The 18,511-nt window shown below is 34.7% G+C and overlaps 1 protein-coding gene across 2 annotated transcripts; it reads left to right on the top strand.

Annotated features, from left to right (window-relative positions):
* The first annotated feature begins 10,577 nt into the window (after window positions 1–10,577).
* On the top strand, window positions 10,578–17,940 carry LOC127080973 (uncharacterized). 2 transcript variants are annotated; one of them, XM_051021256.1, is made up of 15 exons: window positions 10,578–10,901; window positions 10,985–11,119; window positions 11,230–11,316; window positions 11,429–11,500; window positions 11,734–11,938; window positions 12,906–13,024; window positions 13,524–13,910; window positions 14,007–14,141; window positions 14,367–14,507; window positions 14,684–14,839; window positions 15,705–15,917; window positions 16,036–16,196; window positions 16,405–16,519; window positions 16,888–16,968; window positions 17,219–17,940. In XM_051021256.1, the coding sequence occupies exons 1-15, from the start codon at window positions 10,773–10,775 to the stop codon at window positions 17,414–17,416; spliced, it is 2,334 nt and encodes a 777-aa protein (XP_050877213.1). In that variant the 5' UTR covers window positions 10,578–10,772; the 3' UTR covers window positions 17,417–17,940. The 2 variants fall into 2 exon arrangements, with proteins under 2 accessions (XP_050877213.1, XP_050877214.1); XM_051021257.1 differs by lacking the exon at window positions 10,578–10,901 and having other exon boundaries at window positions 10,982–11,119; window positions 11,224–11,316.
* The last annotated feature ends 571 nt before the right edge of the window (window positions 17,941–18,511 follow it).

Here is an 18,511-nt window from a genome sequence, read left to right as displayed (position 1 = left end):
AAAACCGTCAATGTTAGGGAACAAAGTTAATTCATAAATGAGAAACACAAAGATAGCTTCAAAAGCGTACACACTACCGGCTTGAGCAAAATCAGTAGCTTCTTTGATGAGGAAATCAGATGGCAACCCAAACAATCCTCCTTTCTTCACCCAATAAGCCTCAATCTCAGACTTCTTTGAGTGAAGAGCTTCAGCTATAAGATGAGATTTGGGAATCTCTTCCAATCCACTAAAAGGAACTTTTCTAGAAACAGGTATTCCCAAAAGATGGACATACTCCTCCAACGTAGGCCCAAGATGATAATCCGGAAAAGTGAAGCAACGATAGAAATGATCATAAAACTGAACCAACACACTCAAGAGTCATTCAACCACATCAATAGACAAGATAGTCAGAAGCTTCCCATGGCATTGTTTAAAGTCCAAGGGATATAATACAAAACATGCTAGCTTTCTTAACTCTTTCAAGTTGGGACATTTGAAACTGTACTTCTTAGTATTCCTTCGTCCACAATCCATGGTCTGAAAATATTTGCAAATAACACCTCAGTTCCTTGAAATTTTTGTGTGATAAATGTGATGATACGCATGAATGCATGAATGCAACAATCATAAATAAGGGATCACACACAAGGAGAACAAACAAAGGTCAAGGGATGAATCAAGTCATTGTCAAGATCAATCATCCATTTTGGTGGATTGTGGTTTACACCTTATCAACACCCAAGTTCCATTTATATTGACAAAACTTGATTGGATCAACCAAGAATCAAGGGTTTGTTGTAAGTCACGAGCATGGAGTCTGGGTAAGAACCATCATAAATGAGTGAACTAAGGATAAAAACATGTAGATCATGTTCTAAAAAGTTCCCAGAGTCTTAATTCCATCTATCAGATATTATAGGTTAGGATGACTGATTCATCAACCCATAATATTCTCAAGAGAAACTCATCTGAGTGTAGTATCGCGTAACAACTATTATCAAGTCTACACTTGAACATTCTCCGCACTACGTCCTAAATAGGCCAAGAGGGGGTAAATGTTCTACGGTCCTCAGCTTCTCGGACCCCAAATCAGAGATAGTAACGCCTAACCATAAATATTTGTGTGACATTTCCAAATCCAAAAGGGTCTCCATTGAGCAGATGGGTCTCAAGCCAACTTGTTAAGGACTACTCCACACAAGTCGAACATGACTATACCATCCTCCCATCTTAATTGCGCTCACGTTCGGGTTAGAACTTATCTCACCACTCAGAGATCACCAAGCACAACAAGCAGATTGTATCACATAAACAAATATACATACATCAAATATACAATTATAATCACACAAAAAAGTAGGTTAAACCCACTAGAGACTACTCCCCATCAGAGTCGCCACTTAATTTCTGTAGCGGTAAATTCATGATCCTCAAGCTATGGATAAGCTAGACATCAAATAACAAGAGTCGCCACCGCGCTTTTATTGTTTCCAAGGGAAAAGGGAAAGTACGAACAAAGCCCAAAAATAAGAAGTTTTCAAATCAAAAATAATAAAATGCCAGAGATTACAAGTAATGGGGGTTGGTTACACATAGGGAAGGTGTTGGCACTCAAAGTGTCCTAGGTACTCCTAGGGAGTCCTTTTTTGTGTGCATATGTATTTTGTACAAATGATGTTTGCAAGCAAATAGAATTGGGGGATGAGAAAAGAATTTATTAATTATATTTTTGTGTTTGACAAGTCCTTCGGACTTGTGCCTACGTACCAACATAAAAATGAGAGATCAAAACCTTGTAGTTCGTGGTATAAATTTCAAAGTGGATGTATTGCTTTTTAAGAAAAAGTTAGGTTTGAAAGGCACAGAGGCCTAAAAGTGGTTTGAATGAGTTAGTTTTTTTTGGCTTTTGAAATTTTTAAGTCAAGTATAGTTAAGTCTATTTACAAGTTTGATTTAAGAAAAGAAGTTTGAAAATGCAATGACATAAGGCCAAAGTTTCTAATTTGCAAAAGGTAAGTTTAGAAAAAAACAAGCACAGATAAAGAAGATTTTAAAAACAAGAGGGAGAGATTTTGAAATTAAAGAAATTGGGAGGAGATGAAGAGGGAGGGAAGATAGATCAAACTCAAATTGGACAAATGAGGATTTTTACCAAATTAAGATCATTCATTCATTTTGGGAGATGGAATGTACATTCCATCAATCCCCTAAATCCAATGATCTTAACCTAGCAAAGTCAAATCAACCTTGACCAAGGCCCAACAACACAATTCAAACTTCCAAAGTCAATCAAAATGGCTCAACACAATTATTTGACAATTATTCAATTTTAAAAAATACTAAAAATAATACATTAAATTAAATATGGTTGGTCAATTTCCTAAAACCTCATCAAAACACCAAATAAATGACCATGAGATTTATCATAGGTCAAACAAGGTCAAAGGACCTTGGAGAAAAAATTTCAAAATTTTTGGAAACTTAAAAGTACTTTTAAACAATTAAAAATAATCACAAAATCAATTAAATCATGAAAAATATTAATAATGATCCAAAAAATAATTTTAATTCAAAATATGAAAGAGGATTTTATTTAAATTTTTTGGTGAAACTCTCATATTTTTTGGACCAGTATTAAAATTAATATAAATTAATGAAAATCAAAGGAATAAAATGAAAATCAAAAAATACAAAAAAAAAACGTGGATCACTTGATCTCCCTGATTAATTGAGGTGGCAGATCAAGTGGACACAAACGCACGTTCCATGATGGAACGTAGTCAGTGCCCCACACAATTGATCATCCAAACCAATGCTTGTGATTAAAACATTTTAAACTGGATCAATGGTTCAGGACCTCGCCACATCATTGCCAGAGCAAAGCGTCGGTCGTCTTCTACGACGACCTTGGCCGGACTAGTCCAATCATTACCATGACATAAATGAAAAAGGAGGACATGATTTGAAAGAAAAAATGGCGTAGAGCATGAATCTGACCTCAATTTTAACTAACTCCAAATATATAGAAAGATATGAGGAGTTAAATTTCGAAGTGTGTCAACTGAGTTGCTTCGATTTGACCTCAAAGCAACTCAATCTTCTTGCCTACATTGGTAGGACTTCAGACAACCAAAGATCCAAGAGAGTTGATGAGAATTGAGTGAGAATCGAAGAGAAGAAAAAATCTAGAAAATACCTTCAACGTTGTGCAGAACTTGATCTTTCTTGCTTCAATTCTTATTTGATCTTGCTCCAATAACTTGCAGAAGTGGATTAGGAATGGTAAGAAGCTTTGGATCCTGGAGTTTTTGAATCTCCAAACAGTGAGATTCAAACTCAATTTTCAAGTGAAAATTATCAGGTTTTCCTTTGAATTGTGAGGGTTTGAAGAGTGGAGGTAAAGTTGTCGCGCCGGGATCCTTTGAAATGAGCTCAGAGGGTCTCTATTTATAGCAAATTCGAGTGTTATTTGCACACTTGCAATTTCTTCCAAATTTGACAATGTCATGTTCAAGCTTGCATGGGCGTGTATAGGCCCATGAAGCAATGCACTAAGGTCCAAAACCAAATGAAATGAGGACTGAATCAAGCTTGATTGGCAAGGCAATGTGAAATGATCATTTGAAGTTTCGATTTTGCCAATTGATGTAGGCCTGTTAACACCATGCGCAGCCCTAGCAAACTTGATCCAAAGTGAATGAATTAGGACTCTTTGGAAATATTAGATCAAGAGGAACAACTCTTATGTTGAATACTTTTCCATTTGGAACTTGTGTCATGGTGAATTTTGAGGTGGAAGTTTGGAAATTTCAACATGTTGGAAAATTTTCTAAGTGTCAAGTCATATACTTCAATGTTCCATCTTACTAAACTTTTTATGTGAGCTCCAAATGAGAAACGTGTCTTCATCAAAGTTGTATATATTTCAAGGACCTTCAAAATGGTCACAAATTTGACATAATTTAGATTTAGAATGAAAGAGTTATGCATTTTTGAAGTTGAGGAAAATCACTTGTTCAATGGTATTGGTCCAAAATGACCTATAATGTATCCTCATATCACATGCTCATAAAAGTTGATTTAGCTATCACTCCAAACATCAAAGTTGAAGTAGACATCTTGAATTTGATTGTGAAACTTGAAAATATTTCATCTCATAAAAATTGAGCAAGTTATGGCCTTGGGAAGTTGACTTTCAAATTAGGGTTTATACAAAATGACCTATACTGTTTCAACAGGGAAAATGACTTTCCAAGCAAAATTATCTTTATACCTCAACATGAAAGTTGTTTGGAATGTCATTTAGAGTAAATTTTCTATTAGAATAATTTTCATATGATGAAAATTGTAGGAGATATGGTCTAGGGAGATCCAATTTTGATCAGATGAATCCATCTGGCCAACCACCCTCAACCAACTTGCTAACTTGAAATTCTCTTGACTTTTTAGGCTCATGGTAGATCATATATGAATAATATGATTAATTTTGAAGTTCACATTGAGAAATTTGATCAATTGACGAGGAATCTTGTCGAAGAAGTTACTCAAGATACCCAGACAAACTAGGGTTTCTAAGGCAAACCAACTCCAAACTCTTGAAGAATATTTGATCAAAATAACATGCAAAGATCATTGGGACTCATATATGATGCTTGGATACATTGTGGATCATTCCTTGGTTGTTCTATTTGCAATGAGGGTCTCAAACCCTAGATGTGAACTTGATAGATCAATCGTGATCATGCCCTTCCTACAAAAGAGTTAGGCAAATAACAAAGACATATTTTTGGTATTTTGGTTAGTGAAATGATAATATACAAGTATGATACAATCACATGGTGCTTGGTGATCTCTCCCAATGCAAACCCAATGAGTGAGGGGTAAGAAGGATACCAAGATATGATCCCAATACTAATGCATATGATGAAATTGCATGATGAATCTTAGGGTCAAAATTGGGGTCTTACACCTTCAACATACGTAAATGATTGCTTAAGTGAAATAGAATGATAATGAACATGTTGAACTATTGATGTATCTAATGGGCTTTAATTTTAAAGGTTTAAACTAGTTAATTAGTTTAGAAACATATTAATTCAATTTATTAAATATTAATTCATTTAAAAATATATTAATTAATAATTATCCTAATCACCCTTGCCACCTAATAATTTTTTTTCATCTCAATCATCAATGCCACGTATGCAAAAATGGAGGGGGACCATAAAAATTCAAAGACCATTAAAATTAAGGGACCAAAATCGCAGATTGTGTAATAGGGGGACCAATTGTTTAAAATGCCCAAACTAGGGGGACCAAAAATTCATTTAAGTCAAATTTTTATTTGATTTTCTAAGCATTTTTCATGTCCAAATAATATGTAGAACCAAGTATTAACATGCATTAAAATGAATTAAAGCATAGAAAATGTAACAAAAGAATTAAAGAAAATTATCATTAATTTAATAAAAATAAACTACTGCAGGTGGATGTACATGCCATAAGGAGTGTGGCTTAGAGACAGAGTCATTGGACCTAACAGATTGAGGCCCATGGTCAAGTGTAGTTGTTAGGTTCAACAAGGATGTTGTTGAGCAAAACAGAGGCGCTGAAAGCAAAATATTGGGCTTAATGGTCTAAGCCCAACAAAATTGCAATGGATGAGAGGAAAAATTCAGCAATGCTACTTTGTCATCTCTACACATCAAATTCAAAATTTTCATGTCAAAAAACAACCACTGCTGGAACTCTGACACCACCGCGTCGAAGGCGCCAGAGTTGGTCGGAATCAAGAAATATCACCACTTTTCTACTCCTCTCAACATCCTCTATCCTAATCTCTCATCACTTCTAACCAAGAGTTACTCAATTCTAAAAATTATAGCGTTAAAGCTAAGAATCCTAAGCACAAAAGCTGAAATAAAATGGAGATGGAGGAGAATCAAGCCACCAAACCTTGGGGATTTGATTCTCCAATGCACAAGCTACATTGTGGTATCAAAAATTCAGTAAACAAGGAAGGATAAAAAATATCGACCTGCAAGACGGAGGATTGTCTTGGAACTTGCGAAAAATCGAAGGTGATGAAGATGAAGAAGATAAAAGTATGCTTATTTGATCTTCTACTTCTGCTATTCAATGATTTGGCTCTGAAAAATGTTGAATTGAATTGTTATTTTTGATGTTGATTTTTGTGAGTAAGAAAGTGATGTAGGGTGTAGGAGTTTTAACTCAATTAATAACAAGCTTCAATGTGAAGCTTGCTCCAATGGTGATTGAGCTTTAGTGTAGGGAGATGAATTGGAGAAGATGAAGTGAGATGATGAAAAAGTTGAATTTGCAATGAGTAATTTGAAAGAATGAATAGGTTCTAATTTTGTGATTGCTAGCCTTTTATTTTGATGAGAGTGATGAGTTTATATAGATGCAAATTCAAACTGTTTCGGTCAATTTTTCGGGCGGCGGCGGTTGGAAGTTAGGGCGGCGGTTGGAAGTTAAAGGATTTAATGAACTAATTGGTTAGTGAAGTTAATGGAGTTAGATTTGCTGTTAAGAAGTTAGTTGGAGCTGTTAGTAGAACTGTTATGACAATTAGGTGATGTTAGAGTAGCTCAAATGTTAGAATTTTAATGACTTGAAATGTTAGGAATGCTTACTTAAATGTATGATTGCTATTGTTAATTGTTTCATAATTGAGTGCAAGTTGCTTTATGTATTGATGCATGCATTGGAATTGGTTTAGTAGTAAAGTGGAACTGCATTGCTGCTGAAAAATGCAATATTTTGGCATTCTGTCTCAGGTGTAACTTGTTACATGATTTGATGTAACCGGTTACACACGCGAAAAAGTGTGTTTATGGCTATTTTTGGGGGATGTAATCGGTTACTTGTTTTTGTGTAACCGGTTACATGCAGGAAAATAGGTGAAATAGGCTAATGGAAGTGCTGAAATTGTAGGCGTAACCGGTTACCATCACACAGAAAGGGCATTTTGGTTATTGGAAGCAAGTGTAACCGGTGACCCAAAATATGGTAACCGGTTACCAACTCGAAAATTGGTTTTTTCTCTTTATTTTGATGCATGAGCTCACGTATAAAGCATAATGGCTTGGCTTTTTCTCATTGTGTGATTTTGCAGGATTAACATGATCAAGGCTTGACGTTGGTCAATGGCATGAAGCATGATGTTCGCGACTTAAGACTCACTCACGGGGAAACTTTGACACTTGGGTGTTTTGGAGAAACTCAAGAGATGGAATGAGGATATACTTGTTGTTTGGTCTTTTGTAGTGGAATGTTGAATGTTTTATACTGAGACGGCTTTTTGAAATGAATTATGTCTTGTATTCTAAACTTGCACTGATTAAACTTGAATAAATCTTTAATCTTATATATTTGACTTTAGTGAACTGTTGTGCCATGAATCAAACAGATTAAAGACCGAGATAGCCCGCAGTAACCTCAATATTCATGCCCTGATGTAATCAATATAGCTTCCAGCATATACCAAAGATTTTGATCCATAAGGAATAAACCAACCATTATTGTTGTGCCATCATCATATTTGTATCATAATTAGAAAAATCTTTGAATCAATGATGTTTAATTAAAAATGCAATTATAAATGAATATATTATGATGGATGATTAAGGTATATGGATATGCCGATGTAATGAGCAATACGCCAGACAAAAAATGAAAAAGTAGGGAAAATTTTAGGGTATGACAAACATCATGTTACCACATATCATCATACTCATCATCTTTAAATCACTAACAACACAATCAAGGTTAAAAAACCCCTTCAAATATCAATCAATGACATATCATGATCAACAACATCAAAACAACATATACATACATACAATATACAAATTTCACCCTATTTCATCATACAATCAAAGTGATAACACATCATTAGAATTGAGATCTACAATACCCAATCCTAAAGAGGCTAAGGGTTCCTCTATCTACCCCACATGTTCTAACACCCATTAAAGAAGGACATCTTCCCTTTTACCCAATTTCTAGCAAAAGTCCTTTTGATTTCCTAGAGTTCTTCAACCTTTAGCCTTCACTCTCCCTTTTGCCTCTTTTGATCCAACTCTCCAAAACACGTTCTGACTCTATAGGTTTTCAATTCTCTATTTATTCAAAGACTTATTTCATTCCAAAATAGACTCTTCCCTTTGTACCCTCAAACTTATCATTGCATCCCTATTTTATCCTCCATATTTTTCTTAATCCCAACCTTGCCCCCACTTCCTTTACACATCTAATTTCCTCATTATTTTAATTAATTAAAAATTAAAAATTATTCTAAGAATCCATTAAACTCCCAATAATTCTAAACATCATTGCCAAACTCATAGTCTCCTTATACTCCTACTTCAAAGACATTTACCCCCATAACTACATCATAAATAATTTAACATGCCAACCAATTCAAATAAAATCTTAAATAATTCGATTAAATCAAATAATTGAACTCGCGGTGTTCCATGATTGTCCACCAGCTTCCGCTTGGTTCGTTCCTAAACTACATCGTATTGGGAGAGGTTTGCTCTGATACCATATGTAACACCTCAAACTGCTTTATGAGTTATCGACTGACCCCATAAACCAGCACAAGTCTTTTCAACATAATTTGTCTTCACTCACACGCTCTCCGGGAAACTCCTCAAAAGTTCACCAATCAAAATATTACTCCAAATCAAACACACTTAACTATGGAGTTCTTTTTTGTCAGGGTACCGAAAATAAGATGCATCTTGTTGGTATATGTAGTACCAATCAATCCTTATAAGTCTTCTTTCAACCATGCAGTCTCATACCTGTATAACCTCAGAATCCTCTCATTCTGATGTGAATTCGGGCGACCTCTCCCTGCCCTCTTTGGCCTCGTGTGTTACATTTACGTAACATATTTGTACATTTACTATTACTGTACCAGTTTTCATAACACTTGTTGTACACCATTACTAATATTTCATATGCATTATTTTCAAGCATGGATCCTCTAACACTTTCCACGCATCACTGAACGGTCATTTATTGATGACTACTCCAATGATCAGCCACATGCTTGTGCATTCGTCCCGCTTAGAGGGAACCAAGCGACCGAGCTCTTTAGGGTGTTTCTTCTCAGCATTGCAGCAATTGACATACATTACACACCGTATGACGATCACCGTCAGGCGTCTATTTGATAACATACCCTTCCACTCTTGATGGTTGACTTGTGGGTCACATCTGATGTATCCATACTTACCCGAACGAGTCATACACCAATTCAGGTTTATATAGGGTATTCCAAGAGATCCCTCTGTGTCTACTTCTCCCAATATGATCCATAAAGATGTTGATGTGATGTATGATGATTTCTATGATCATATGCGATGTATGATGATTTCTATAATCATATAGATGTATGATGATTTTTATAATCATATATATATAATATATATATATATATATATATATATATATATATATATATATATCTGCATCTTCCTGAGTGAGTCATGCACCAATTTAGGTTTATGTAGAGTATTCAAAGAGACCCCTCCATGTCTACTCCTTTTGATATGGTCCACAGAGATGTTAATGCGATGTATGATGATTTATATAATCATATGGTACTAGAGGAAACACAAAGTCAGCCAACTCATTAACAATGAAGTAATGCATTCAACTACATCCAATGGTATTTAAGAGTGTCACATCCTTACATGACACTAGATATCACGAAAAATCCACCTAGGTTAGCTCATCAGAAGATATTGGAGAAGGAACATGGTAGGTAGATCATGTCGTTGATGTTTTACTAGTATGTCGTCGTATAGAGACTATTGCAAGAGCGGGGTATAAAGACATGAGACCTTTCAGAAGACATTTATGAGAGGGCCACTAAAGATGTCATTCTATATGAGACACATACGACATTGCAGTACAAGAGGCAAAGAAGAAATATGGGGTCAGATAAATCTAATAGTATTGTCATTTTGATAGTAATATGAATTCCGAATTGATTCTAATATATGTCATTTTAATCTTATTGATTTAATTAATACCAAATTTATTATGAGAGTATACTATGATAATATAAATGGTCTATTACATCAATATATTTAGGGTTAAATATGTTTGTGATCCTCTTAAATATCTCAAATTTCGTATTTAGTTCCTCTAAATATTTTTTTCAAAGAATGATTCTCCTAAAATTTTTCATTCACATTTTTGGTCCCTCCTGCAATTTAGCGACACTTTTTACAACTTAATGACAAAATTAACGATAATTTAGAGATGATTTATTACTTATCGACTAAATTAGCGATAATTTTAGTATTAGAGACCAAATGTGTGGATGCAAAATTTAGAAGGACTATTCTTTAAAGAAAATATTTTAAATGATTAAAAACGAAATTTGAGATATTTAGAAGAATCACAAACCTAAACCATATATTTATTATGTGAGCGTATTTCTTAAAAAGTATCAAATTTTACTTTAAAAAGTGATTATAGAAGTATATTTTTGTATTGTGTTATGAGGATATATCTCCGAAGAAATTTAAGACAAAATGAATGTATTACAAAATCTATGGATTCGTACACAAATATATCTCCATGTTCTAAACATTGCTTAAAAAAAACATAAAACTTCTCTAGAAAAAAAAGAAAAGACTGTCGCTCCAAACATCATCAGGTTTGAAACGACAGGCAAAGGCAAAACCGAAAGGAACAAAGAAGTTATACCTGTGTTGTGTTGTCTGCGGAAGAAGAAGAAGATGGAGGCTCTGAAAGCTGCGATACCAGAGAAACTAAAACAACTGATTACGAATAGCACTGTTCACACTCTTCGCGACACATGCTCCTCTCTTCATCACTTCTTTCTTCATTTCGAACCATTTCACCAGGTACTACTAAACTATACCTTCTCTTCTCTCATTCCAACAAAACCCTAAATTATTGCTTATAATAACGCATTCGCTGTTTTCAGATAGTGGCTGAACTTGCAGACCCTAGCCATGCTCTATGCGGCAAGAGCAAAGAAACCGCGTTGAAATATAAGCAGCTTGGTAACCAATGCTTCTCCAGTGCTGATTATGCCAAGGCATTGGATTATTATACCCAGGTATTCTTATTTTTATTGAAAGAGTGCAAATAATTTCTCTGCATGAAAATTGTTTTACTGGAACTAAACTGGTGTTTTGTTTGTTTGTTTGTTTTGAATTTGAGATATAGGCATTGCGCAGGGCTCCTTTTGAGGTTGGTGCAATTGAAAATAATCTGATTGCAACATTGTATATTAATCGAGCTACTGTATTGCATGTAAGTTCAATTTTAATATTAGCCTTAACCTCCTAACCCGCTCACAATCACTTTTTATGATATATAAGGGTTGATGATGTCATTTCCATTGATGCGGGTGTTTTCTGTGCAGAAAATGAATCTTTTAGTAGAGTGTTTGCGAGATTGCAATCGAGCTCTTCAGATATGTCCAAGCTATTCAAAGGTATGTTTTGCTTCAGTTACTTTTGATCATTCTAGTTTATTTGATTTATGTGGTTATTATTACACAATAGTATAGAACTGGATGGAACTTTTTGCATTTGTATTAGGTTAGGACACAAATTTCCGGGTTTGTTGAATCAATGTTTGATGTAGTTGACTATTATAAAGAATAAGGATGCAAACTTGAATTCTAGTTTTTATTCTTATTCATATAATTCTTTATTTTGGCATCAGGCATGGTATAGGAGAGGAAAGGCGAATGTCTCATTGGGAAATAATAGAGATGCGATCTGTGACCTAAATATAGCTAAGAGTGTTGAATCGTCCACAGGTGGAAAGAAACAAATAGAAAGTGAGGTGAAAATTATTTTAGATCAATCCACGAGTGCAAATATATCAGTAAAGCCGCGGCAGAAGGAAAATAGCTTGAATACAGTGGGTAAGAAGCTTTCCTTGTTAAACAACTGGCAAATTGGTCAAGGCTTTTTTCAGTGCACTTTTGTTATAGTAATAGCATTTGAAGTGTGTTTAAAAAGTAAAGTGTTGCATTTTGAATTCATCATATTTCACTTTTTGATTATGTGTTTTCCTTTAGTCTGCTTATGTTTTTTCTTTTCTGTCTAAAAGATATGTCCATAATCATTCATTAATCACACTGAAAACCAGAAATGTACTTGAATCCTGGAAACAGTATGTTGATGTAAGACAAGTGTGGAGATGAGCCTGTAGTAATAGTAGGTATATATAGCTTGCAGAGGAAGGATTGAAATATTTATGTAGGTTTAGAGAGATGCCAATTGAGTCTTGGATACGTTTTAGACGTAAAAGACTAGAAAATGAATGAAATTAGGGTTCACTGATCCAGTAGACTTAGCTAAGACACCCTTTTCCTTCTAGAATTAAATTATGCACCTTATCTGAACCGTGGAGAACAACTCACTGTTTTGAAGCAGAAGTAGACTTAAACTTCCCCTTAAACATGTGAAGTCACTCACTTGTAGACATCAAGAGGACCTTATTTTATTCTTCTCATTCTTGGAATGAAAAGTCTGCAAATGTTTGGGATTGTATGCTAGAAGAGTTAGAGGTGTTTCTTGAACTAACCCTTCTCCATTCTCAGAACTTTACCTCAATAACTAATTCACATCAAAGGTTTCACTTTAATCCCATACTAATAAACTAGTATGCTAGCAAACTTCAATCAAGATTTCTAATGTGTATACTTGTTCGGAAATAATTGGGGCTTTGTGGGTCACTTTTTTTTACCCCTGACTTCTATTCAGTGCTCTTTTACATCTGGTGTAGTTCGTTGTATTCTGTTCTAGAGTGTAGTCCTTGCTTATAATTATAAAAGATCCATTTTTCTCCTTTTGAGATAGTAAGATGGTACAGTGCATTTGTGGCAGGTGAGATGCCTCAAATAAAGCTGCAATCTGTCTCCATGCCTGATAAAGGAAGAGGCACAGTGCCATCATATGATGTTTCACCAGGTTCGTTGGTTCATGCTGAAGAACCTTATGCTACAGTAAGAAACAATTATTTTCTATGTAATATCAAGTTTATTTTAAACATTTTACGCTATTAAATATGCTTGGATCTCATCCCTCAAAAGCTAGCTCAAAGGGTGAGGTTGCCCTCACATATTTATGTACCGAATAGCTTGGGAACCTAAGTAATGCGGGACTTCATACAAACTTCAACAACACAAATACTAACTTCAACATACGCATGTCACATGCACAATACTTTTAAATATTTAAGCGGAAGGTAAAAATATGTGTTCTACAGAATGTTACAAGTTTAGGAAAATGGTTGCTTTTAATGCCTGATTTTCTTTCCAGAGAACTGGAGACACTTGACATCTATAATAACTATAAGAGTTTTCTTATTGTATTACCTATTCTGCGAGCAAATAGAACACGAATTTAATTTGTCCATACATAACTCATAACTTGTAAGCATTAATCTGCAGTCTTCTTGAGATCGATGGGTTTGTTTAACGTGATAATGTTTTTCTTTTCCAGATAATATTAAAGCAATGCCGGGAAACTCATTGCCATTATTGCTTGAACGACCTACCTGCTGATAGAGTTCCTTGTATATCATGCTCAATACCATTGTATTGCTCCCGCCAATGCCAGATAAAGGCAGGCGGGCAAACGTTCAGGATTTCCACAGACGATAACATTCTTAAAAACTTACCCTGTGATCTTGGAGAATATGCTGCTGAAGTGATTCAATATAATGATTATGAACTAAAGATTGATGATGTTACTGAACATCAACATGAATGTCAAGGGGTACATTGGCCTGCTGTATTGCCCTCTGAGATAGTTTTGGCTGGCAGAGTTCTAGCGAAGTTTTTGTCGAAGAGCTCGTCTGGAGATATCACAATTTTTGTGGAAAAGTTGGTGTGTTTTAATTGCTTGTATTTCTGTTAGCTGATTGCATTATTGTTTTTGACTATGAGTATCCGGATGCTTACAGCTTCTATCCTAACTGTGCAGGAGCTTTCTCATTGCTACGAATGTATGCCATTTGAAAGTAAATTGGATTCACATATATACGCCATTGTACTGTTATATTGTCTTAAACACTCTTATGGAACTATGTTTTCCATCGACGGAATCTCTATATCACAGGTTTTTTGGCATTCTTCTTCTTTGTGTGTGTGGATGGGTGAATGTGTCTATTTGTACAATAACATATCAATCTATAACAGAACCATCATAAACCTTGTGTAGCAGAATCTTTTTCCAATATGATAGGGCGAGTATTTGTTGTTGAAGAAATCAATTTATTCTGATTTTTTTTTTTTGTAATTAATCATTAGAATAGTCAAGTTTTATCTTGATTTGTCAATACAGGTTGTCATAGTTATTTCTCAGATTAAAGTGAATTGTATGACCGTTGTTCGTTTAAAATCAATAGACGCTCATGGACTATCAGATCAATGCGGAGGATTTCCATTTCATTCCAGTGTACATTTAACTAGTAATGTGGAACAGGTACACGTGCTCGCCATGCATATATTTATCAGTTTGTTGCATCTTTTTTCTTTCTTTATACATTTATTTGCTTGTTCTATATTTACACATTTTTCTCCTCAAGTCCTACTACGATAAGTTTAGATATTGTTGATGATATCTTGTGATTCTGAGCCATATTCCGTTATATCTTCCAGGTCAGAGTGGGCAAAGCTATTTATAAAGCTGGCAGTTTATTCAACCATTCTTGCCAACCAAATGTTCATGCATATTTTCTTTCACGAACACTCTATTTACGTACAACAAAAGTTGTAGCAGCTGGGTCTCAGCTGGAATTGTCTTATGGTCCGCAGGTAACTTATTTTTGGTAATTAACACGTGTAGTTCTTATTACATGTTATTTTTTGGTTTGAGACCTCAGTTTTGAATTATGTCTACATATTTTTCCCGACACAGAAAGCCAGTAATCAAGCTTCCCTAAAGCTTGAGCTGTTAAGAATTGTTTCATCTTTATCTCAACCATGCCATGCACTAATGCGCTTTGTGCTTGAAGTATAAATAAAAGAAAGACCTGTCAAAATTTGTACCGAGATATTGATTTAATTTGCACAGTTGGGGGTTGCATGGATTATATTCTTGACAACATGTTTGAAAAGGCTCTCTTGTCTTGTCAAGAAACCAATTCCAAAAAAGAATCAAGAGTTTTTCGATGGCCAATGATGGTATTGTTGAGGGGTATTTTTGCTAGGATAGGGAAACATGAGTCTCAACATAATACAATAGTAGGTTTATACAGCGTGCATTATGATATAAAGCACATAAACTTATTTTATACTAAGATTAAGGTCGGTTATTGTTGTTGTAACTACTAGTACAAGCCCAATCCGACTAATAGAACATTGTTCCAACTATTGATCCTCCCTAGAAAAAAAATGGAGTCACCCCTCACATAAAATTAAAACATTGACCCCAATCTCAGCATACTAGCCATTTTGAAGCAATTGTAACTACTATTTGTTGAGCTTTTAGCAAACCTTTCCAGTTACAGGAATTGTATTTGCACGACATATGGGTTGTGAACAGATGGTGGCTCAACATAAAAAAATCAAAACACAGAAGCAAAATTTGTTTCGTTAGACTTTCAACAATCAAGTCTGCAGTACAAACACCTTGTTCAATGGTTCAAATTCAATATACATTTACAGTTCTATTTTACAGGTTGGTTTGTGGGATTGTAAAGATCGCCAAAGTTTTCTCCAAGATGAATACGGATTTCATTGTCAATGTACTGGTTGTTCAGAAGTCAATCTATCTGACATTGTCCTCAATGCTTTTCGTTGTATCTACCCAAATTGTTCTGGCGCAGTGTTGGAAAACAGAGTACTTGAATGTGAAAAGCAGAAAATCGAACACTTCCCTATTGCTGACAAAGTAAGCCATTTTGAGGGGCATTTATCAGTACTTAGCATTTAGGATTTCAGAGCTTTGATATATGGTCCTGTGTTTGACCTATTATCTGCGTTTAAAGTTTAAAACATTTCTCTTTCAGGATATCAAGAATGATGACATCTATGAAGTATGTCTTCATGCATTTAACCAAAATGATGCCTTTAATCATATTCAACCTGGAAACTGTTTAAAATGTGGTTCTTACTGTGATCTGAAGTCTTCACGTGCCACGGTTGATAAAGCCTTAATATGCATAAAAAGGTATGCACTGTTCAATTTGTATCCTAATAAGTAATAATAGCTTTTCCCTCACCTCTGGAAATTAATCAGAACTAATATTGAATAGTTTACAATTGATGGCTTGCTGCTGATAAATACTCCAGTTATCAATACTGCACGAGCTCATAATTAATATCAGATGGCTGTTTAATTTTTCAACAGTTTTCCGACTGATATATGGAAATGACAGGCTGCAGGATGCAATATTGTCAAAAGAAATTTCAAATACTTCCATTTCAGACGCTTTGAGATCTCTTCATTTGCTAAGATCAAATTTGCATGCATACAATAAGGTTATTGCAGAGGTGAGGTCAACCCTTCACACAAAGTTCTCCACTAAGCACAGTTTTCATATGTTTGTTGTGCTGATACTACAACTGAGTATTTTGGGAAGATGGGGAGGGGGATCCAAATACACAAAGTGCGAGATTGGAATGCAGACACTGTTTGATAACTTCCTAAACATTGAATTTAACAATTCCAATGACATAACTTCAAAATAATCACTAGAAAAGATGTCATAAAATTTTCAAAAATGATTTAAGATTCATATAATTATTCCATATTTAATAACTATTTCGAAAGGCATGGACAGCAATGGACAAACAAGGTCTCATGTTTTGAATATGATGGTTTAACTTTCATTTTCCTGTACATTATCTGCTGTGTGCAGGCTGAAGACAACCTTGCCCAAGCTTTTTGTTTAGTGGGAGAATTACAATTATCTGCGGATCATTGTAAAGCATCTATTCAGGTAATTTTTCTTTTTGACAAGCCTACTATGTTATAGTACATTCCACAGGTTTATATGCTCACTCGGAGGAGTTATTATGTATGTCCTGGGAAGAATTTGGGTAACCCTTTGGTGCCATGGAGAAATGAGAGAGGTCTTGTAGTATTTTGTTGCATTTGAGTGAATACATTTCGAACATGGTCTTGTTATCAAATTAAACAGACTTTCCAAGTATGATGGCGAAAGTAATTCATTCTTTTTTCCCTTGCAGATTCTGGAAAAACTATATGATCCTGATGATATTGTTATTGCTTATGAACTTGTGAAGCTTTCATCTGTCCAACTTTCCTTGGGTGACGATAGTGCTGTCGACAGCATTAGTCGAATAGGTGCTATCTTCTCACGTTATTATGGACTTCACGCAGATTTGGTCTTTCCTTACCTTCAGTACCTCAGGAGAGAAATTTAGAATTTTCAGTGAAGGTTCTCTAACCAAATGTTTTTCCAGCAAAGTGAGCCATAAGGTGATAGAAACAAATGCCAGTCATAGCTTAAATGACAGATCATTTGATATAAAATATCTAACGCTGTCAAAAACCTCGAGAAAAATTACTCAATGCTCATCCAAGCAGCTCAGCAGTTGGCGGTTCTTGCTCAGAGATAAGATAGTCTTTGAATTGCTATATTTAGGTGTGTTCTCCAACTGCCTCTCACATAGACGTGTATTTTATTGATGATACAGTTAAATTTAAACTGAAAGGTGAGGAGATATACTTGAAAGATTGTCTCAAACCTTGTTATGAATATGGGAAGCATTATAACAAAGGGAATTAAACATAGGATATCATGTAATTTGGTAATGGTTTTCATTTCATATATGCCAATTGTAGCATATAGTGGAACACTTCTGGGGGCTTGTTGAAAAAACTAAAGGAAACAAGTTTGCTCAGGAGGTACTATTTTTAAGGTTTAGTTAATCTTTTGGTCCATTAATTTAATTTATTATTTCGATATAGTCTTTTAATTAAAGAACGTTACAATCTAGTCTCTTAAAGCACTTTAGTTAGTCTAACAAGTCCCTTATGTTAAATTTTATAGAAAAAACGTTAAAAATCATCTACGTGGTAGTTGTGCAGTATTTCTAAAATATGACATAGCATATTGTTTGGTGTTTCCAATTATTAATTAAGTTATTTTAATTTAAATTATGAAAATGATTTCCAACTTTAGAAAAATCATTTCTCAACTATTCGCCTACTAACAAAAGCACACTTGTCTGTCTGAAACTCTTCAATTTTGAATCCTAACCCACTCGTCTACTCTCTCATACTCTGAAACCCTAGCGGTGAAGAAAAAGACTTGTAGCGACGAAGAAGACGATACTTGGAGCGACGAAGAAGACGATACTTGGAGCGACGAAGAAGACGATACAAAAACGTTTCCACCATTGTTCATTTCCAGTTTTCTTCTAAGGTATAATTATTTGTTTACTATATCAAAAAACAAGTCTTTTTCGTTTTCTCCTTCTTCAAAGACTGATTTCTTCATTGTTTTTTCAGAGTAA

This window comes from Lathyrus oleraceus, chromosome 5 (genome assembly GCF_024323335.1).
Source record: "Lathyrus oleraceus cultivar Zhongwan6 chromosome 5, CAAS_Psat_ZW6_1.0, whole genome shotgun sequence".
Taxonomy (NCBI): Eukaryota; Viridiplantae; Streptophyta; class Magnoliopsida; order Fabales; family Fabaceae; genus Lathyrus; species Lathyrus oleraceus.
The sequence above is the reverse complement of the archived record's forward strand: the minus strand, read 5'-3'. Positions and strand labels throughout refer to the sequence as shown.

Bases quoted from the DNA above. Each gene is read 5' to 3' on its own strand.
- LOC127080973 (XM_051021256.1), top strand. From the start codon at position 10,773: ATGGAGGCTCTGAAAGCTGCGATACCAGAGAAACTAAAACAACTGATT. The intron at 11,120-11,229 runs GTATTCTTATTT...TTTGAGATATAG, and splicing joins CATTGGATTATTATACCCAG to GCATTGCGCAGGGCTCCTTT. The intron at 11,939-12,905 runs GTAAGAAGCTTT...CATTTGTGGCAG, and splicing joins AAATAGCTTGAATACAGTGG to GTGAGATGCCTCAAATAAAG.